The sequence below is a fragment of the Pelodiscus sinensis genome, chromosome 23 (genome assembly GCF_052426305.1).
Source record: "Pelodiscus sinensis isolate ZL-2025 chromosome 23, ASM5242630v1, whole genome shotgun sequence".
In the NCBI taxonomy this organism is placed as follows: domain Eukaryota; kingdom Metazoa; phylum Chordata; order Testudines; family Trionychidae; genus Pelodiscus; species Pelodiscus sinensis.
In genome coordinates, this window is record NC_143074.1 from 24,277,157 (window position 1) to 24,294,867 (window position 17,711).

General features: G+C 37.3%; 1 protein-coding gene across 7 annotated transcripts in view; it reads right to left on the minus strand.

The window, feature by feature from the left end:
• Positions 1-17,711, minus strand: part of DENND1A (DENN domain containing 1A) — a 361,583-nt gene that overhangs the window by 231,427 nt on the left and 112,445 nt on the right. For all 7 annotated transcript variants that reach the window (XM_075905650.2, XM_075905649.2, XM_075905651.2 and 4 more), the window contains exon 4: positions 12,003-12,052. In XM_075905650.2, coding sequence (XP_075761765.2) covers positions 12,003-12,052 — 50 coding nt within the window. The remainder of the gene's footprint in view (positions 1-12,002; positions 12,053-17,711) is intronic.

The window sequence follows — 17,711 nt, forward strand, 5'->3', positions numbered from 1 at the left end:
CTATTTTACTTTCACTGCAGATAGCATTTGGTGACATTATGGCTTCATAAATCATTATTGATCAAGTAATTGTGTGTTTCTCTTTTCCAAATAGGCTGGGAACAAGCACAGCATTATCCCCTTAAAGTTTATGGCTTATGAAGGCCTCACAGATTATTTCCCCCATTTGTTCATGCAGCTATGCAATTTCCACTATAAGGCAATATTGGTTAAAGGGAGAAGCTAACAGCAGCCTGGTAAGTTAAAGGTAAATAAAATTTCTGTAACTAAGTCACCGTCTTGCTTTGATTGTCTGCCACAAAATATACAAATCTTTAAATATGCCTCCACAACTGGTACAGTTGCTAAGCCGGCCCTGAACTGGTCTTAGCTTTATACTGCAGAGCCCACAGTTAAGCCTCCCCAGGAGCAGGACCACCAACCCCTGCCGGACCTGCTCCCAGGGAGGAACTTCACTACCACAGTTCAAATGTTATTTGGTTAGTCGTTTACACCCAAACATCCTTCACCACGACAATAACTTTAAAATCTCTACAATGACTACAATATCGTTTGTATCTTATTTTCAATATTATAATCCAGTTTCACTCTAATGTAAAAGTTGCTTATTTGCCTCTTCTAAAAAGTGCAAACAATGGAACAACATTGTTTAGAGGTGATGGCTTCCCACTATGCCAGAGTAGAAAACACCACTATGGGAATATCCGCTCATGTTTGCAAAATATAGCTTTCATTGTATAAGAACACAGAAAATAAAGCAATGCACCAAAAAGTCAGAAGTAGGATGCAAAAGTATTATTTTTAACACTATAAATCATGAAGGATATTACCAATAGCAGTTTGAGGCCTATAACGCGTTTCTTAAAAACAACAGATCTCTGAATACTGCAAACAACACAGAACCTTGTTTTTAAAAAAGGCATATTTCTAAAGTGAAATGCATAAAATATTTCATTTGGGAAGATATTTGATTTCTTTAAATATTATCACGTTACTGTCTAAATCTCACCCAATACAGGAATGCATATATACCATGCTGGTAGGTGATTTTTAAAACCTAAAATTAACAGACAGCAGGGCTGATACACTACCATGTCATCCCAGTTTTGCATTGATGTAACTCCACTGCTTAAAGTGAAACTGGAGTTATACAATGTTAAACTCAGGAACAATAGGATTGTTTATTGGAGGCTTTATTGAATTCATTTGAGAACTAATATTGGCATGAATTAGATTAACACAACTACAATTATCTATAAAATATTTACTGTTCAAACAGTACTACAGTTTAAAGAATACTATAAACACTGACAACTGAATAATGTTTGTACATGAAACTATGAAATATATTAACTCTATCTTGATGGCCAAAGGGGAGTAAAAGGAAAACTACTGTTAAGTTCACGCTTACTTAACAGATACAGTTGCAAAATTTAAACCAGACAGAAATATCCTACTATGTGTGTTTTGAAATCTATGAAACTATCTACAATGCCGTCAATGAGTATGTATGTAATCTTGCACACTCACACAGTGCTCAATGAAAACCAAAAATCACAGGGACTTGAGAGACAGAGACAGAAACAGAGAAAATATACCGGACAATAAATTCTACTATCCAATTTAAAAGGGAAAAGCTTCTCCATGGATTCGAAAGGAAGAAGGAAAAAATGCTGAAGGAATGATAAAACCAAGCACCAAGACAGACACACACACACTCTACTTCCCCAAATTTGAAGAAGGTGAACGAAGATTCAAATTCCAAAGCAATTCAACAGCCAGAGAATTAAGCATCTGAGTCTCACTGTTCCACCTATCATGTTAAATTCCAAGAGAACAAACATTTCTATAAACCACAAAACACTATGGCTACGTCTAGACTGGCATGATTTTCCGGAAATGCTTTTAATGGAAAAGTTTTCTGTTAAAAGCATTTTCGGAAAGAGCATCTAGATTGGCACAGACGCTTTTCCGCAAAAGCACTTTTTGCGGAAAAGTGTCTGTGCCAATCTAGACACGCTTTTGCGCAAAAAAGCCCCAATTGCCATTTTAGCCGTCGGGGCTTTTTTGCACAAAACAGCACTGCTGTCTACACTGGCCCTCTTGCGCAAATGATTTGCGCAAGAGGGCTTTTGCCCGAACGGGAGCAGCACAGTATTTCCACAAGAACACTGACAATCTTACATGAGATCATCAGTGTTCTTGCGGAAATTCAAGCAGCCAGTGTAGACAGCTGGCAAGTTTTTCCGCAAAAGCAGATGATTTTGCAGAAAAACTTGCCAGTCTAGACACAGCCTATGTGGACTGTCATAAGCTCCATTCTTATTGGTGTTTGCTTTATCAGTAAATTTTGGGTGTAATGTTAAGTGATTTAATACTGTTTTTTTAAAAAAAAGGATTATGTGCTGAATTTTTACAAGTTTGAGAGCTAAGCATGTGTGAGGTATAGAATCGAAACTTGGTTAAAACTATGGACTAAGGAGGAAGCAGCACGGATCTACGGAATGGAGGATCTTGTTCATTAGAAGTTGCGTTGGAGAACGCATAAGTAATAGTAAGTTTAAGCATCATGAGGCACTTTTTTTTTTAAACTCAAACTGTGATTTACATAATGCTTGGTGAATGAGCATATTATTTGTATTTTACTAGTGTGCAAAGACCCTATGTGGGAACACCTATATTTTTACATATGTATATTTAAACAATCATTTCGGAATTCAGAAGCCATGCACCGGGGTATTGAACATTTAACCTCCCTTGTTATCTCTTTTTAGAAGTTTAGCCTCTCTGGATAAGATGAACTTCGCATTGTTTGCACATCGCCTAACATAATGTTGCTATGATCTTGAGGGAGAGAGGAAGTAGTAAGGAGGCAAGGATGAGTAGTATGGAGGCCAGGGAGACAGAAGTTGGCACTGGAAGGACTGCAAGGGAGGGAGAGGTTGAAACAAACAGGAAAGAGAAATCAAGCTGAAAAATATCTGAACACATCTCTGATATTCAGGGTTCCCTTAGGTCTGGGGAAAGCAGAGATTCTTCCCTGCCATGATCCATGCAGCAAGGGATCTTGAGGCCTCCTCAGCTTTTGTTGATAAATAAAGGACCCGTTTCTGTTTCCAAGGGGTGCAAAAGTATTTTGTGCGAGAGAAGGGGAATGGCTACCATAGTCCTCCAAAATAAGGATTATGCCTGTTAATAGGGAGAGTGGCATTCATGTACTGAGAATGGACAGTTGCGTGGAATGCAAAGAGCACTAAACATGATTGCAAGAACAAAACCATCCGGCCATCCCATCTTAAATAATTAACTTGTTTCTTCCAGAAACTACCCACCAGAGAGAAAAAGTCATGGTTCTGAGATTGCCTCAATGGGGAATGGTGCTACCTTCAACATGGGGGAAGCAAGCAAGAGCAGCAGCAATTTTATTCCACAGAATGTCTTGAGATTAAAAGAGTACCTACATGAATCAGAAATCATAAATCTTGCTTGCAACTGCTAATAAAAAGGTAACACAAAGTTTCCGTACATATCCTTACAGAGATGCAAGGCTGGCTTTAATACAAATAAAAAACAACTAATAGTCTAATAGCACCTTAAAGACTAACAAAACATGTAGATGGCATGATGAGCTTTTATGGGCACAACTCACTAAGCTCATGATACCACCTACATGTTTTGTTAGTCTTTAAGGTGCTACTAGACTATTTCTGGTTTTTTAAATTTTGCCTATTATAGCATCGGTTACCCCCTTAAAGCTTTTTAACATGAATGTTAAAGGTTTTGCAATAAAGGATCCACCTAATTCTCACTGACCAGTTTAGGCACAATATGAAATGTACCAGAAGCGTGTACCTCTTTTGAGAGCAAAAACAATCAAGGAATCAAAGAACATAAATATAAGAAATTGTTTAGTTGCCTGTACGCCAATACCAGGAGCCAAGCAAACAATATGCTAAAACTGTATGGCTAAATGTTAGCATATACTTTGAGGAACAAAGAATGTAGGCCATGCTTACAGGATGGGGGATTCTTCTCTGGGAAGCAATGATTCTTCAAAAAAAAAAAAAAATCTATTTGGGGGTTGTAGTGGATAGTCAGCTGAACAGGAGCTCCCTCTGGCATCACTGTGGCCCACAGAGCTAATGCAATCATGGGATGCATAAACAAGAATCTTGAGTAGGAACAGAGATTCTCTTGTACCTCTGGTGTGACCTCTGCTGAAATATGGTGTCCAATTCTGGTGCCTGCAATTCAAGGCTATTGATAAATTGCACTGGGTTCAGAGAAGAGCCATGAGAATTACTAGAGGATTAAATACCATGGCTTGTACTCACAGACATAAGGAGCTCAATCTATTTGGCATAATTAAAAGAAGGATAAGGAGTAAATCAATTATAGTCTATAAGTACCTAGACAGCGAACAAATATGTAATAATGGATGCTTCAGTCTAGCAGAGACAGGTATAACAACTGAATGGTTGAAATTAACGCTAGACAAATTCAGATTGGAAATAAGTAAACTTTTAACAGTGAGACTAATTAACCACTGGAACAATGTACTGAGAGTTGTGACAGTCTTCATCACTGACAATTTTTAAATCAAGATTAGATATTTTTCTTTAAAAAAAAAAAAGTGCTCCAGGAATTATTTGCGGGGAGTTCTATGGCCTGTGTTATACATCAGGTCAGATGAGATCATCATAATGGTCTCTTCTGGCCTCAGAATCTATGAATTTCTTAGAGCCTACTTAACCACTAGCCTTTCCATGAACAAATGTTACCTTCAATACTGTCCAAGAGCAAGCCAGCCCAGACAGATAGCCCATCTCCTGTAATTCTCCTTGTACCTTTTATATAAAATCCTATCTGAAACGAAGCCGATTAAAATTTAGTGGCTACATGAAAGCATCATCCAAGAAATACTTTTATTTGCCTGATGTGTCTTGCACATGTTTAAACTAACTTATGATACAAGAAAACAGAACTCTTATGATTTTAGTCTCGTATTTATAAAGCTCATTACTTTGACTTTTCCCTGTGCAGTGCTCCTTGACTGAACTAGCTAGAGAGCTGTCCACCAGGGAGGAAGATACATTCAGAACTTCACAACTTTGTAACAATTACTTCTCTGGAATACAAAAATGTTGAAATGTTTTGAAGAAATACAGGAAGCATTTCTCCCTTGCCATTATTGAGAAAAATCCACAGCTACACATTGCTGCTGTTCCTTTACAGCTATGTGAGTAAATGGGAGGTGGAAATCTATGAAAGAAGCTAGAAACTCTCCAAGGACAAGAGTTTTACACAGGAAAATCTATGTATGTAACTAAAAGTTAGATATTTAGAAAACCACCTACATGCAAGACCTCTGAATTAGGCCACTAAAAAATTATAGGAAGCTTGCAAAAACCAATTTGCGTATGAAATAGACATTGTAGTATGTGTTACTAACAGAAAGAGACTTATCATTTGCCTCCTATTCAGTGTTGAATGAGTCGCAAAGTATCTGTGCATCAGATGCAGCTGGGAGAAAATAAGCACTCGGGCTGATGTTCTTTAGCAAGCTAGCCCAATAGAGTCAACGACACACATGCTTCAGTTTACGTGAATGTTCAGTTTACGTGAATTCCAAAATGCCAAAGTGGCCCCCAGATGAAGAATGGATGAGCAATTATAAAGAAGTGAGAAGAGAAAGCATAGTAAATTTTCTAGTCTAAAAGTGCTCTCTCCTAATAGCAAACCATCAATAAAGTGGGTCCAAAGCTTTTATTTTATATGGAAAATGCCTGTTTAATAGCTGCCAAGAAAAAGTACCACAAACTTCTTTCTCCACCAGCTTCGGTGTAAATGCTAAAAAGATCATTAAGAGACACAGACAGATGAATCCCTCACTTCAGAGAGCAGGTTCTAACTAATCAAAGTTTAACTGGACTGGGTATAGCCATCTCCAGCAGTTGGAGAATAGTCATCTGTTTGTTTGGGCACAGAAGAGGTATTAGTATTTTGCATTTTCCTCCCTTTACATTTCACCCAAGAATTTACAGGCAAGTAATTTAGATATGTTTAATCCCTAGGGACAGATAACAACATGGTGCCTTTTGGCCATTTTTCTTATATGGAAGGTTTTCCTTTTAAAACACAATTCTGACCTCTACGGAGTGGGATGGGAGGACACATTTTAGTGGTTTCTCCCTCATTTGAGATGCATCCTGTCTCTGTCATCATGGTTTAATTCTCCCTTATGATGACCATTTGACAAACTATTCAACCTGCCTGCAAGAATATTCTTCTTCTGTGCACTGAGTTTCCTAACCTGGCAAAATTGAATCAGCTTCTCTCCCTGCTTGCTGTAGGATACAGAGTTACTGATTCTGTCCACTAGGGACACTATGTTTAGAGACTTCAGATGAGTTCTCAGCTGCAGTGTGGCTAATATTAAATATTATCTATGCTAGGAGTGTAATTTAGATGTTATCAAATTCGACTGCACATCCCAAAGTCAGTGCAAATCAAAATGCACATTTCCAGCAGAAGACAGACTACTATTGTATGTTTGAAAAAAGGCTATTAACATTGAGTCTGGTGGTTGTACAGTTCTTCATAGTCCTACAGATTCATGTTTGCACTATAACTACACTGCACTATTTTCTTCCTTTCCAGAAGCACTTCAAAGTTTTGATAATACTTCAAATTACCCAACAGAAAATGGATGCTCCAGTGTGAAGTGTATTAGTGACAACAATGCAAATTTAGCATTGAAGATATTACAGTATACCTCAGTGTGTACTGAAGCCTTCAGCACACAAAATAAGGTAGATTAACAATTACATGTCCATGATATACACTTCAAAGGCTTGAGATTAACGTGAAAGTCTCAATGTATTATTTGCCATCATCCTGAAGATATGCTCTGAAAGAAGTTTGAACACTTCCTTAGTTTTTTTATATAGCTGTTTGAAATTGCTACACCTGAACCTAAAAGACTCTGGAAAGACACAGATGTTGCCTTTAGAAACTCTTAGCTTCTTACTTGTTCAAGAGGTTCACTCAATAAATGTTCCTTTTGTTGAGATCCCTTGTCTAATCAGAGATAGCAGCACAAATCCAGAGAAAAGTTTTGCTGGAACTTGCAAGTATCTCATTTCTTTTTTAACACAATCTTCCATTAATCAGATCTTTATGCGTAATACTTGCAATTTATGCATTTAAATGACAAGATCTAATCATGGGTATGACATTCCCACAGATAAGATGGCTTTCTCCTGTAGAAAGAATTTTACAAGCAAATAGTAATTTTCTTACTTTGGGCCTGTGAGATGATGACATTCTCCAATAACTAAGCATCTCTGATATCTTATGTCAGCAAACAAACTCATACTATATTTCTGGAGCTCTGGGATAGTTTTGAACCCCAGGGCCACTGATATTCTAGAGAGAACACTGTAAATGTCTACTTACTAGAAAATTCTGATACTAAACATCTATACTCTTCGGACATGTCTTCAATACAGGGCAGATCAATGGGGCAATGATGGATCTAGCAGCAAGTCAATTTATTGCATCTATTGCACACATGATAATCAACTGCCAGTTGCTCTCCTGTTGGCTCTGGTACCCCACCTGAACAAGTAGACTTGAGGTGAAAATGGGAGAGCTTTTTTTCTGTCAACCCAGTGTGGTGTGGACCCTACATAAGACGACCTAAGATACTCTACTAATGTAACTCAAATTGACGTAACTGAAATTAAGTAACTTAGATCGTCCTGTCCCCATAACGTAGACCTGCCCTGACAAACAGAATCTAATACTATACTTACAACCAAGAAAAAGGAAACCTAGCAACTGGCAAATATTTAGAATGCCTGTAATGAAGCAGGATTAATGTTTTTCTCCACTGTTTTGTTCAGAACAATTTTTTTTTATACCAAAAATAAAGCTCCTAAAGCACCCTCAGGAGCAGAATTCTGATAACTAGAGATGTGATCAAATATACAGATCTTCAGACACATACAAGAGGTTAAAATCCCACTAACGTTAAATTGATAGGAAACTGCTTTTAGATTAAATATTTTCTAGATTTAAAATCCTGGAATACGAAGCATTACTGAGAATTTTGGGATAAAGGGGATTACAGTAATAATTTCGGAACTCCCTGGAGTTCTCCTGAGCAGCTCCCTGTCCCCATCCTCGTTCCCTAACCCCCCGCTGTAGGGAGAGGCTGCCCCATGCAACTGGAGCAGCTCCCATCTGTTATGGGCCAGCCTGGGCCCCCTGCCTCAGGATATATGCTGGCTATCCGGGAACAGGCTGCAGACACTCCCCCTCCCCCCCCCCCCGTGAAGCATTCCTGAAGAGGCTTCTCCGTGGGATCTTCAGTATAAAACTTATTTAAGCTTTATACTACAGAGCCCACAGCACATGTAACCGTTAGAATTTTTAGTGGTTAAATGGTGATATTTTTGAATGATTTTTTACATCCCTCTATCAACTGTAGCAAAAGTAAGGATGTTAATTCACTTTTTTGAGTAAACGTGTGACTGACTGACATTTTAGTGTTTGCACATGGAGTGCAGGCAGGAGCCAGTGTTCATGCGGAGCCATCTTGAAAGCCAGCTTTCTGCACATATCATCCCCCACCTGTTGTCCCGCTCCTCTCCCCCCCGCCCCCCCCCCCCCACAGGGTACGTCTAGATTACATGCCTCTGCCGACAGAGGCACGTAAAATAGGCTACCCGACAAAGTCAATGAAGCAGGGATTTAAATATCTCCGGATTCATTAAAATAAAAATGGCTGCCATGCTGTGCCGGCTCAGCTCATCGTCAGCACAGCACGCGAGTCAAGATGCGGATCAGTCGACAAGGGAAGCCTTGTCCTGTAAGGAGCGGTCGACAAAGGCTTCCCTTGTCGACCGATCCACATCGTGACTCCCGCCCTGTGCTGACAATCAGCTGAGCCGGCACAGGGCGGCGGCCATTTTATTTTAATGAAGCCAGAGATATTTAAATCCCTGCTATGTCAGGTAGCCTATTTTATATGCCTCCGTTGGCAGAGGCATGTAATCTAGACGTACCCACACACTGCTGCCTCTCTATTAGAGGCAGTAGCATGGAGAGCGAGGCAGGCAGCTCCACAGGAGCCGGCTCCCACATCTTTCCCTCCTTGCTGCCTCTGATATCAACAGTATCTTTTAATTTTTATTTTGTAATCATAAACCTCTATTTAATATATTTGAGTTCCTCTGATTTAATGTGTATTCTCTCATTTGTAATTGACTGCTGAAGTGATTAAAGGTGCAGAATCCGCACGATTCATTCATAAAATTAACACTGTTAAGTAGATAATGTTCAGTTCTACATGATACATTTATGGGTTGGGAGAAGAGACGAGAAGTAGTAGTACAAACCCACTTAAATTTGTGTCTATATCTTGTCAAATCCTCAATATATGGACATTCCTAAATACAGTGTGGGGCATTGGAAACCTGCTGCCTTGAAAAAACATTTAATATGTTGCAGGATAACACTTCCACTAGCTGGAGAAAATCAATGCCTACTTTAAAAACATCTTTCTGATCTCCAATGTATATGATCTTAGGAGAGATAAAAGTACATTCAAAGTGGGACTAAACAGGGAGAAAATAGCGAATCTCATTTCAGCCAATCACTGATTCAGTTTCTGTTCTTGTCATTTGCACAAAATACATAAATGTTTACATTTCCCCCCTAAATGTTACATAACTGATAAAGCAAGAAAACTAAGGACAATATGCCTAAGGTTTCATGGATTAGATTTTAATCGGTACATGCCAGTAAACATCAATTTCAAAATATACAAACCAATGAAAAATGTTGCTTGTTAACTTAGAGTTTGATTTAAGGATATTTTTGTCCGATATTTTGACATATAATGTTAACAACTTTCATCTTAACAGTTATAATCCTTTAACTTTGAATCTCAACATCAACTGTCATTAAATAATTGTCTAATGCACCCATAATTGAGAATTTGTGAAAATTTAAATACAAATGAAGACCTTCAAATCCATAATACTGACCAAGAAATTATACTGATGAAAAATTAAATAAACTCTGAAAAATAAACACTTATTATCCAGTTAAAATTATAAATAAAATCAAATTATTCCAAGCCTAAATATTCCTATACAAAGTAGGCAAAAGTATTTCTATTAAAAACAAAGCTGCCCTTCTATGTGTACACTGAATATTAAGCATACACGAAAACAAAAACATATCATGACACTCTCACAAAAGAGGGAAGCAAGATCAGTCAAAACAGCAAATGTAAAACAACAGACGTATTTGTGGTGTTTAAGGGATTGTCCTTTAAGTGAAAAAATGTTAAGTGTGTGAGGGTTGGTGAAAAGACTCATTTTGACAGCCCAAGATACTGGAATCTTCTATTCATCCAGGTCAGGTACCGCACAGGCAGCAGCAGTGCAAGCTTCCCCCTAGCAGTGCCTCACCAATGTCTCTCAACCCTGACCTGGAGGGACCACCTCTAGGGTTGAAAGGACAGCTCAGTCTGCAGAGCCCATTCAGCTGAGATTACCAACAAGGAGGACAAACTGTGGTGGTGGTGGTTTTATTATGTGGACACCTGTCCTCTAGGAACTGGACTGAGATCAACTTATTTCACAAAGGCCAGTGAAGAGCTTTCCAATGATAATAACTTTTAGTCACTATTGAACTGGCCTATATTCAAGACAATGCCCTACCAGAGACTAAAAGATTCTGCACCCGCTAAGTCTGTGCATGCACATGTGTGGTTAAGTTACTAATTAGCAATTGTTAAGCATGTCCCAATAAAAGTGTATGCATGTTGTTGTAATCATTCAGTTCCAGGATATTGGAGAGACAAGGTGGGGGAGGTAATATCTCTTCCTGGACCAACTTCTGCTGGTGAGAGAGAAGCTTTCGATCCACACAGTTTTACACAAAGAATAACCTTCCCGGATTTGATGAGGAGTTTTGTGTGGCTAAAAAGCTTGTGCTTCTCACCAACAGAAATTGGTCCAACAAAAGATATTACTCACCCACCTCATCTCTCCGAATAAGAATTAATTTTTTTATTCCCATCCCACAGCAACTGGGTTGTGGGTTTTTAAATTTCTCTTTTAAAAAGAAGATGGATACTAAGTTATCATACATATTCAGGCTGGCCTGTGGGATAAAAATTATAGGTGAACAATTGCTCGGAGGAAAAAAAAGGGGTTCTGAATAGCAAATAAATACAATTTATGCAGAAAAACTAATTCCTACTGTTGGTATCATGGAAATTCAACTAAAATGAGCAAAATATGTTCTTATAATGGTCTAGTCAATGTGATTAACATCAGCTTGAGCTTACTGTCAAAAATGTTCAGAATATTAGTTGTTGTAAAACTAATGCTGTCAACCAATCTTTACAGGCTGTTATGCAACTTGAACAATGGTATATCATTTCAGAACATGAATATTTACAATCTCCCTCAAATTGGTTAAAATAGTTCTATATTCAAAAAGTAAACAAAAAGCAGTTAGTATGTTATTTTTAAAATACAGTTATTAAATATTTCCAATAGAAAATATTTACTTGCCAGGTAATGTAGTCGTGATTTAATTTCCTTAAACAAATAGCAAACTATGTTAAATATCCACAAGACAACTGCCAACATTCCCCTAAATTCTTAAGGGATTCTCAGCATTAATCATCCTTAGAATATATTAAATTGGTAACATTTAATTTTAAGCTTCCAAATCTTGTTTAAAAATAGAACAAAATACATTTTGACTGCTGCCAATATAAAGTTCTAGCTTTTAAACTTTTTTGATGGTGCTCATAAAATCCCCAGGAAAAGGGGATATTGCAACTATAATTTGCACTTGGGTGCTTTAAATCACAGTCAAACAGACAGAACATCAAGAATGGTATGGTTTTTATTTTCTGCAGCAGTTTTATTGACAAGATTTTTTTCTTGTAAAGTTTGAAAATCTAACACTACCTGTCCACATAGAAGGGGAAACAAAACTTGGTCAAAGTCTGTAGAACTTCCTGTGGAGAGAAAAAGAGATAATTTATACATCTAATGGGACCAATAAATCTAACATTAACCACAGCATATAATCTCACAATTTTGCCCTGAAGAAACAATAGACAGATGAAGAAATATTTGTTTTATCAATTACGTGGAAGGAGTACCAGGCAGTCAATCATGTGAAATAATAAACATGATCAAACTTCATTAAAAATGAAAAATTAATCAAGATTCACACATGGGTAAGCAGCAGGAGCCATCCAGCAAAGCTCCAAAGGGAAGGAGGAGGTTGGGTTGTTGAGTGTTAACACCCCTCTGGGGACAATCTCTAGCCTGACCATATGGATCATAGTGAATAACACCAAACCACATGGGTTTGGCCTGGCAGGACCGCTTCTGCTGGCACAGCTTTTGCTTGTTACCTAGGAACAGGGATCTGTGGGATTAGAAAATGCTTCCCAACATCAATAGGTCAAAAAAAAAAAAACCCCAAAACAGTCTACTGGTCTAATAGTAAACGGTAAAGAAAAACTATGCATTAGTAAGAAAGCTTCAAGTGTGAAAGGATTTTATCAGAATTGCTTATTTATACATTGCACTTTAATAATGCAAACAAAGCTTCAGCCCTGCATGAAGTTTTCATGTAATGTTTAATTATTAAAAATCTCAGATCATTAAACAGAAGCATTGTCATAAAATGGGCAAAAGTAGAAAGTTATGTTACAAGATTTCCAACAACTCATAGGCAAAAAAATCTCACATATACACTCTGTTTCAAATTGAAGCTAAAAGAAAAAAGCTTCTAGTTTTGAGATTCAAATATGAATGGAAAGAGGATGGTCAGTGAAATTGAGATTACATTAAATACAATACTTTCAAAGCAAGAATTCCCTAACAAAATCCACCAAAATGTTTACTAGTTTACTAACTTTTTCCACAAGCCATTTCATTGCCCAGCCTCGAATCTCAAAACTAGATTTTTCTTTTTTGCTTCAAAATGAAACAAGACTGCCTAAGGCAAATCCCAGCCAATTTGATAAATAAAGGATCAATTTACAAATGCAGAACTTTTGTGACCAATAATAATGAATTATCATTGCCAACTGAATTGATGCTTCTTGCTTCATTTATTTTTAAAACCAATTCCCTCATTGAACAAATAAACCACATCAATCTAATAACTGATTCAATGAAGCAGAAAGCAAATTGACTTCCCCTGTAAGAACATGTTCCTTCTACATAATTCAATTGAACATATCATTCTTTACTATAGTTTCAAGCTTAATTTTTTATAGTGAACCCTCCTGGAGGTTTCTTGATAACTAAAAATGTGGTAAATTATGACCTAAGATGAATTCAGGTAGAGACTGATAAAGGAAATGTATTTTCTTGCTGTATGATTGGTACAAATATTTAACATTTTCTTTCAAGGGTGGAATCAGTGCTAATCTCAATAAGACACCTACAGAGAAACCCCAGCTTCAGGTTTGGCCCCAACTTTTGAAAAATACTAAGCATAAAATGTCACCTGTTGGTATAAATGATTTATAAAATACTATCTTGATTTTGCTAACTAAACCATGCAAATGGTTCCATGCTTGTACAGAGCTTACTGTCTTCAAGGGACCCACCTGTGAAGATCTGATAGCAGGATCTGACCCTGAATTTGCTACCTTGCTTACACATTAAAAAAACCAATGACTTCCAAATCTAACTCTTGCACACTTGCCCTAAATATTACACAAAACCCATAGCCATTACATGAAGTATAGCAAATCTAACTTGAGTGCTGACAGGTTCAAAACTACAATGGCAAGGGACTAGACTGCCTGTACATTTATTGGCCTTATTAATTGATAAAAAATTCTGCTTGGCATAATAACTGCATTTGCAAAACTACTAGTTTTTAATAGCAAGAACACTGCAAGGTCGCTAGAGGGAATGTTAATATAGAGCAGTGTTAAAAGATAATAGGCCAGGCTTTTTAAACAGCTCATCATAGTTACCCTCATATGGTAGAATATAATGCTTTCTATTACCATGCTGAAATAAAATTTAATATTTGTTATACTTGCAAAAACAAATATCCACATAATAAAATAACATGTTTGTAACATACTTCACCATATTATCAGCATTGTGTTACTACAGGGACAATGCAACACAAATAATTCAGAACCTAATTAGCACTTACTTCTTGATACTGCATATCTTCTAAAGCACAGAATTAAAATTAAAATCTCACTTGTTAGAAAATGTGCCCAGTCTGCATTGGCATATGTCATCATCATTCATGTGTAGCTTTGTAGTAATAAATAATCACTATCATCATCTAACTCTTACAGCATTTTGCTGCCATAGATCTCAAGTTGCTTTATTAGGTATAAAGGATAAGATCTGTCACACATTATATAATATATGCATTTCTTTTACTACAGTTAGAGGGTGAGGACTGTCCACTAACGTGTTTAAATTTAAAAACACACAGATAAAACTTTTTAAAAATCTTCATAACGAGTGAAGTGATTACATAAAACAGTTTCAGTTTCCTAAACCAATGGTTATTTAAGGTGCAAAGAGTAAGAATATTAAGAGTTCTCAACATTTTACCTGGAATTACATATTGATTACTATATATTTATTAGTGTATATTTTGTACATTGCTGAGTTTAAAAATCACTAATGCTCATGTGAAAATAAACTCCCCGAAGAGTTGTTTTTGGTGTATGATTATTTGTGGCATAACCATAGGAGGACCAAAATCTCTTTAGAATCCCGACAGACTACTGAAGAAAGCTTCAGAGGAGTAGCAGAGATAGTCTGTAACTGGAAAAAACTTAAACAACAAATAGTCCTGCAGCACCTTGAAGACTAACAAAACATGTAGATGGGATCACGAGCTGTCGTGGGCCCAACACACTTCTTCAGATGAAAAAAAGAGTACTGAAGAAAGACAAAACTAGCATTTCTTGTAAAATGTGCTTTGCTTTATAATTTCTTTTAAGGTGACATGCAAAGCAACAGAGGTGATATCAAGAGCCTTGTTTCCTTATTCCCCTTCCTCACATCTATGTTCCAATAGAAAAACTGCTTAAACTCCTCCTTATCCCTCCCTACCCCCTACCGTCCAAGAGCTTAAAAAAAATACAGAGTGGATAAAATGTAAATGACTCAACAGCTAAAACCAAGGTCTCAAGGGCATCAGGTGCCAGTTTTCTGGATCAATCTCCAAGTATATATTTTCACAATTCCTTTTACATGTGGTTTGATTTTTAACATTTTAATGAGGAAAAAGTCCATCGATAGCAGCCAGTTACTACAGTTAAAGTGCAGGGCATGAACTGTGTCCCATGAGGGATTTAGCCTAGCTGTGTCACCACTGGCTTTAGGACATACACCACCTGGTTCCATGTCCCCAGGTTCCAACTCTTTTCATAATCAAAACACTGCTGACATTATAAACCCCGTACGGTTTTTCTAAAATCCTCTTCAATCAATACAGCCTACACACAACTTACTGGAGACAACACAGAGCTCATTGATTAAGTTTGGTTTCAGAAGCAAAGTTTCAAAATAAATGAGACAAGCATACAGCATTCAGCCCTTTTGTACTACAGGGCAATTTATGAAACAGGCAGTCTCTGAACTCCCCACACTCCAGTAATACTTAAAAGTGTATGGGAAATAAGAGTTACTGGACACTGAAACATGTATTTGTTCGATACTTGTAATCAATGCTTATATCTTACACTATTTAATACAGTGAAATGAACTCCCTTACATGCAATAAGCTGGCATTTGCTGATGAAAATACTTGTTTGATCACCTGTGAATTTTAGTATATGCTTACTGCATATACTGTATATTTATTCAGACATTTGTGAGCACTTCATTGTATGCTCACTTTTCACTCTCCTTGCTTCCTGGCCAGGAGAGCAGGCAGGCAGCTCTCCAGCAGAAGGAATGCTGGCACTTCCCAGACTAGTATAGAGCACTCCAGCCTCCCTTCCAGCATTCAGCTTCTCAACCATCAGATGACAAAGCCAGGTGACATTCTAAATTATAATTTTATCTATCACAGTCCTGTCTGGAAGGGAAACTTTGAAGGCTGAATTCAATTAAGTTAATTGGAATAATTAAAAATGAGATAGAACATTTCACACTGGTTGTGTGCATATGTGGAGGGAAGGGGTTAGAAGAGAATCCTGCAAAGATAATCCCAGGTAACATAACTACCTTGTGTTTTTCTACTGTCGTCTTTTCCCCGAGTCATTGCTAATGCTTTACAAACAGGCTTAACTTCTTTATTTCTCCATCCAAACAAGAGCTAAACAAAATTATTTTCTAGTTTAATAACTACCAAACTAATCTGCACTGAGAAAACTACGCTTTATGAACGGTCATTATGCCTTTGCAACAACTAATGCTAATAACGTTGGGAAAAACATTGACAGAACAACAACTCAAAGGACACCACTGCAATGAACTAAACAAGATAAAGGAATTTCCAAGTTAATGTTGAAGCTGTTGTGAGATTGCTGTCTTGTGCTTACTCATGGATGGGTCTCTGAGCTGCATTGCTTACTGGTACCATGAGTGCCGCACACACTGTAGTGGTCTCAACAGGGATTTTAACATTCACTCTATTTCTTGGGGTTGTGTCACAGTTTTTATTTGACTTTGTAATGGATTATATATAAGGGGTGGGTGGGGACATAAAATAACACCATTTAATAGCAAAAAGGGCAGAGTGAGCTCAGGAATCAGGACAAACCATTGTGAAACTGATGTCTCTGTGTAGATTCTTGCGTTAGTACCCTTCCTATCTAATTGCTATCCTATGATCCTTATCTGCTTCTTTTAACTATCCAATCTTTAGGTGCTTATATGTTACCAGCCCTGCCTACTTGTTTTTCCCTTTTATATTTTCATACCCTCTGCTCCTTGTTTCCCCCCCCCCTTTCCTTCCCCCGCCCTTTCCCTTCTCCCCTATTTATTTTGGGTCTGCACATCCTAAACTCAAAACTCCAGTCATCTGAAGAAGTGGGCTGTGCCCACGAAATCTCATGATACCATCTACATGTTTTATTAGTCTATAAAGTGCTACCAGACCATTTGTTGTTTTTTTTAGTTTATCCTGTACAGACTAATTCAGCTACCCCCTGAAGCTTCATTTTTTTTAAAGGTAGATTTAAATAGAGGATCACAATCGCTTCAAAAAACCAGTTATATCTACCCAATAAATGTGCATTGTTGCATCATGCACATACAGACATCTCACCACAACAGTTATATTTATCTGAATTTAAAAACTTTCAATGGATATGTTTTAATGCAACCGACTATTGGGATGCCACACACCAAACCATGCAAGTCTTGCTGAGTACTTGCCTCCCTGATGAGTTACCTTATTAATCCAAAGTGCAACCAACCATACACAAGATCTCACATTCAAAAACACTTGTCCGTGGAAATCTTTATGCACAGATAATATAGCTAATTAAAATACCTTAATTCAGATTTTTATTTCTTCCAGTTATTATTTATTGAACAACATTTATCATGATCTCTGTACAATAGATACAGGAAAACCAGGAACATACCACCAGGAGTTTATCATCTAAGATTCTTTAGGACGCATCTGGAACCGGACAATATCACAAGACAAGATATTAG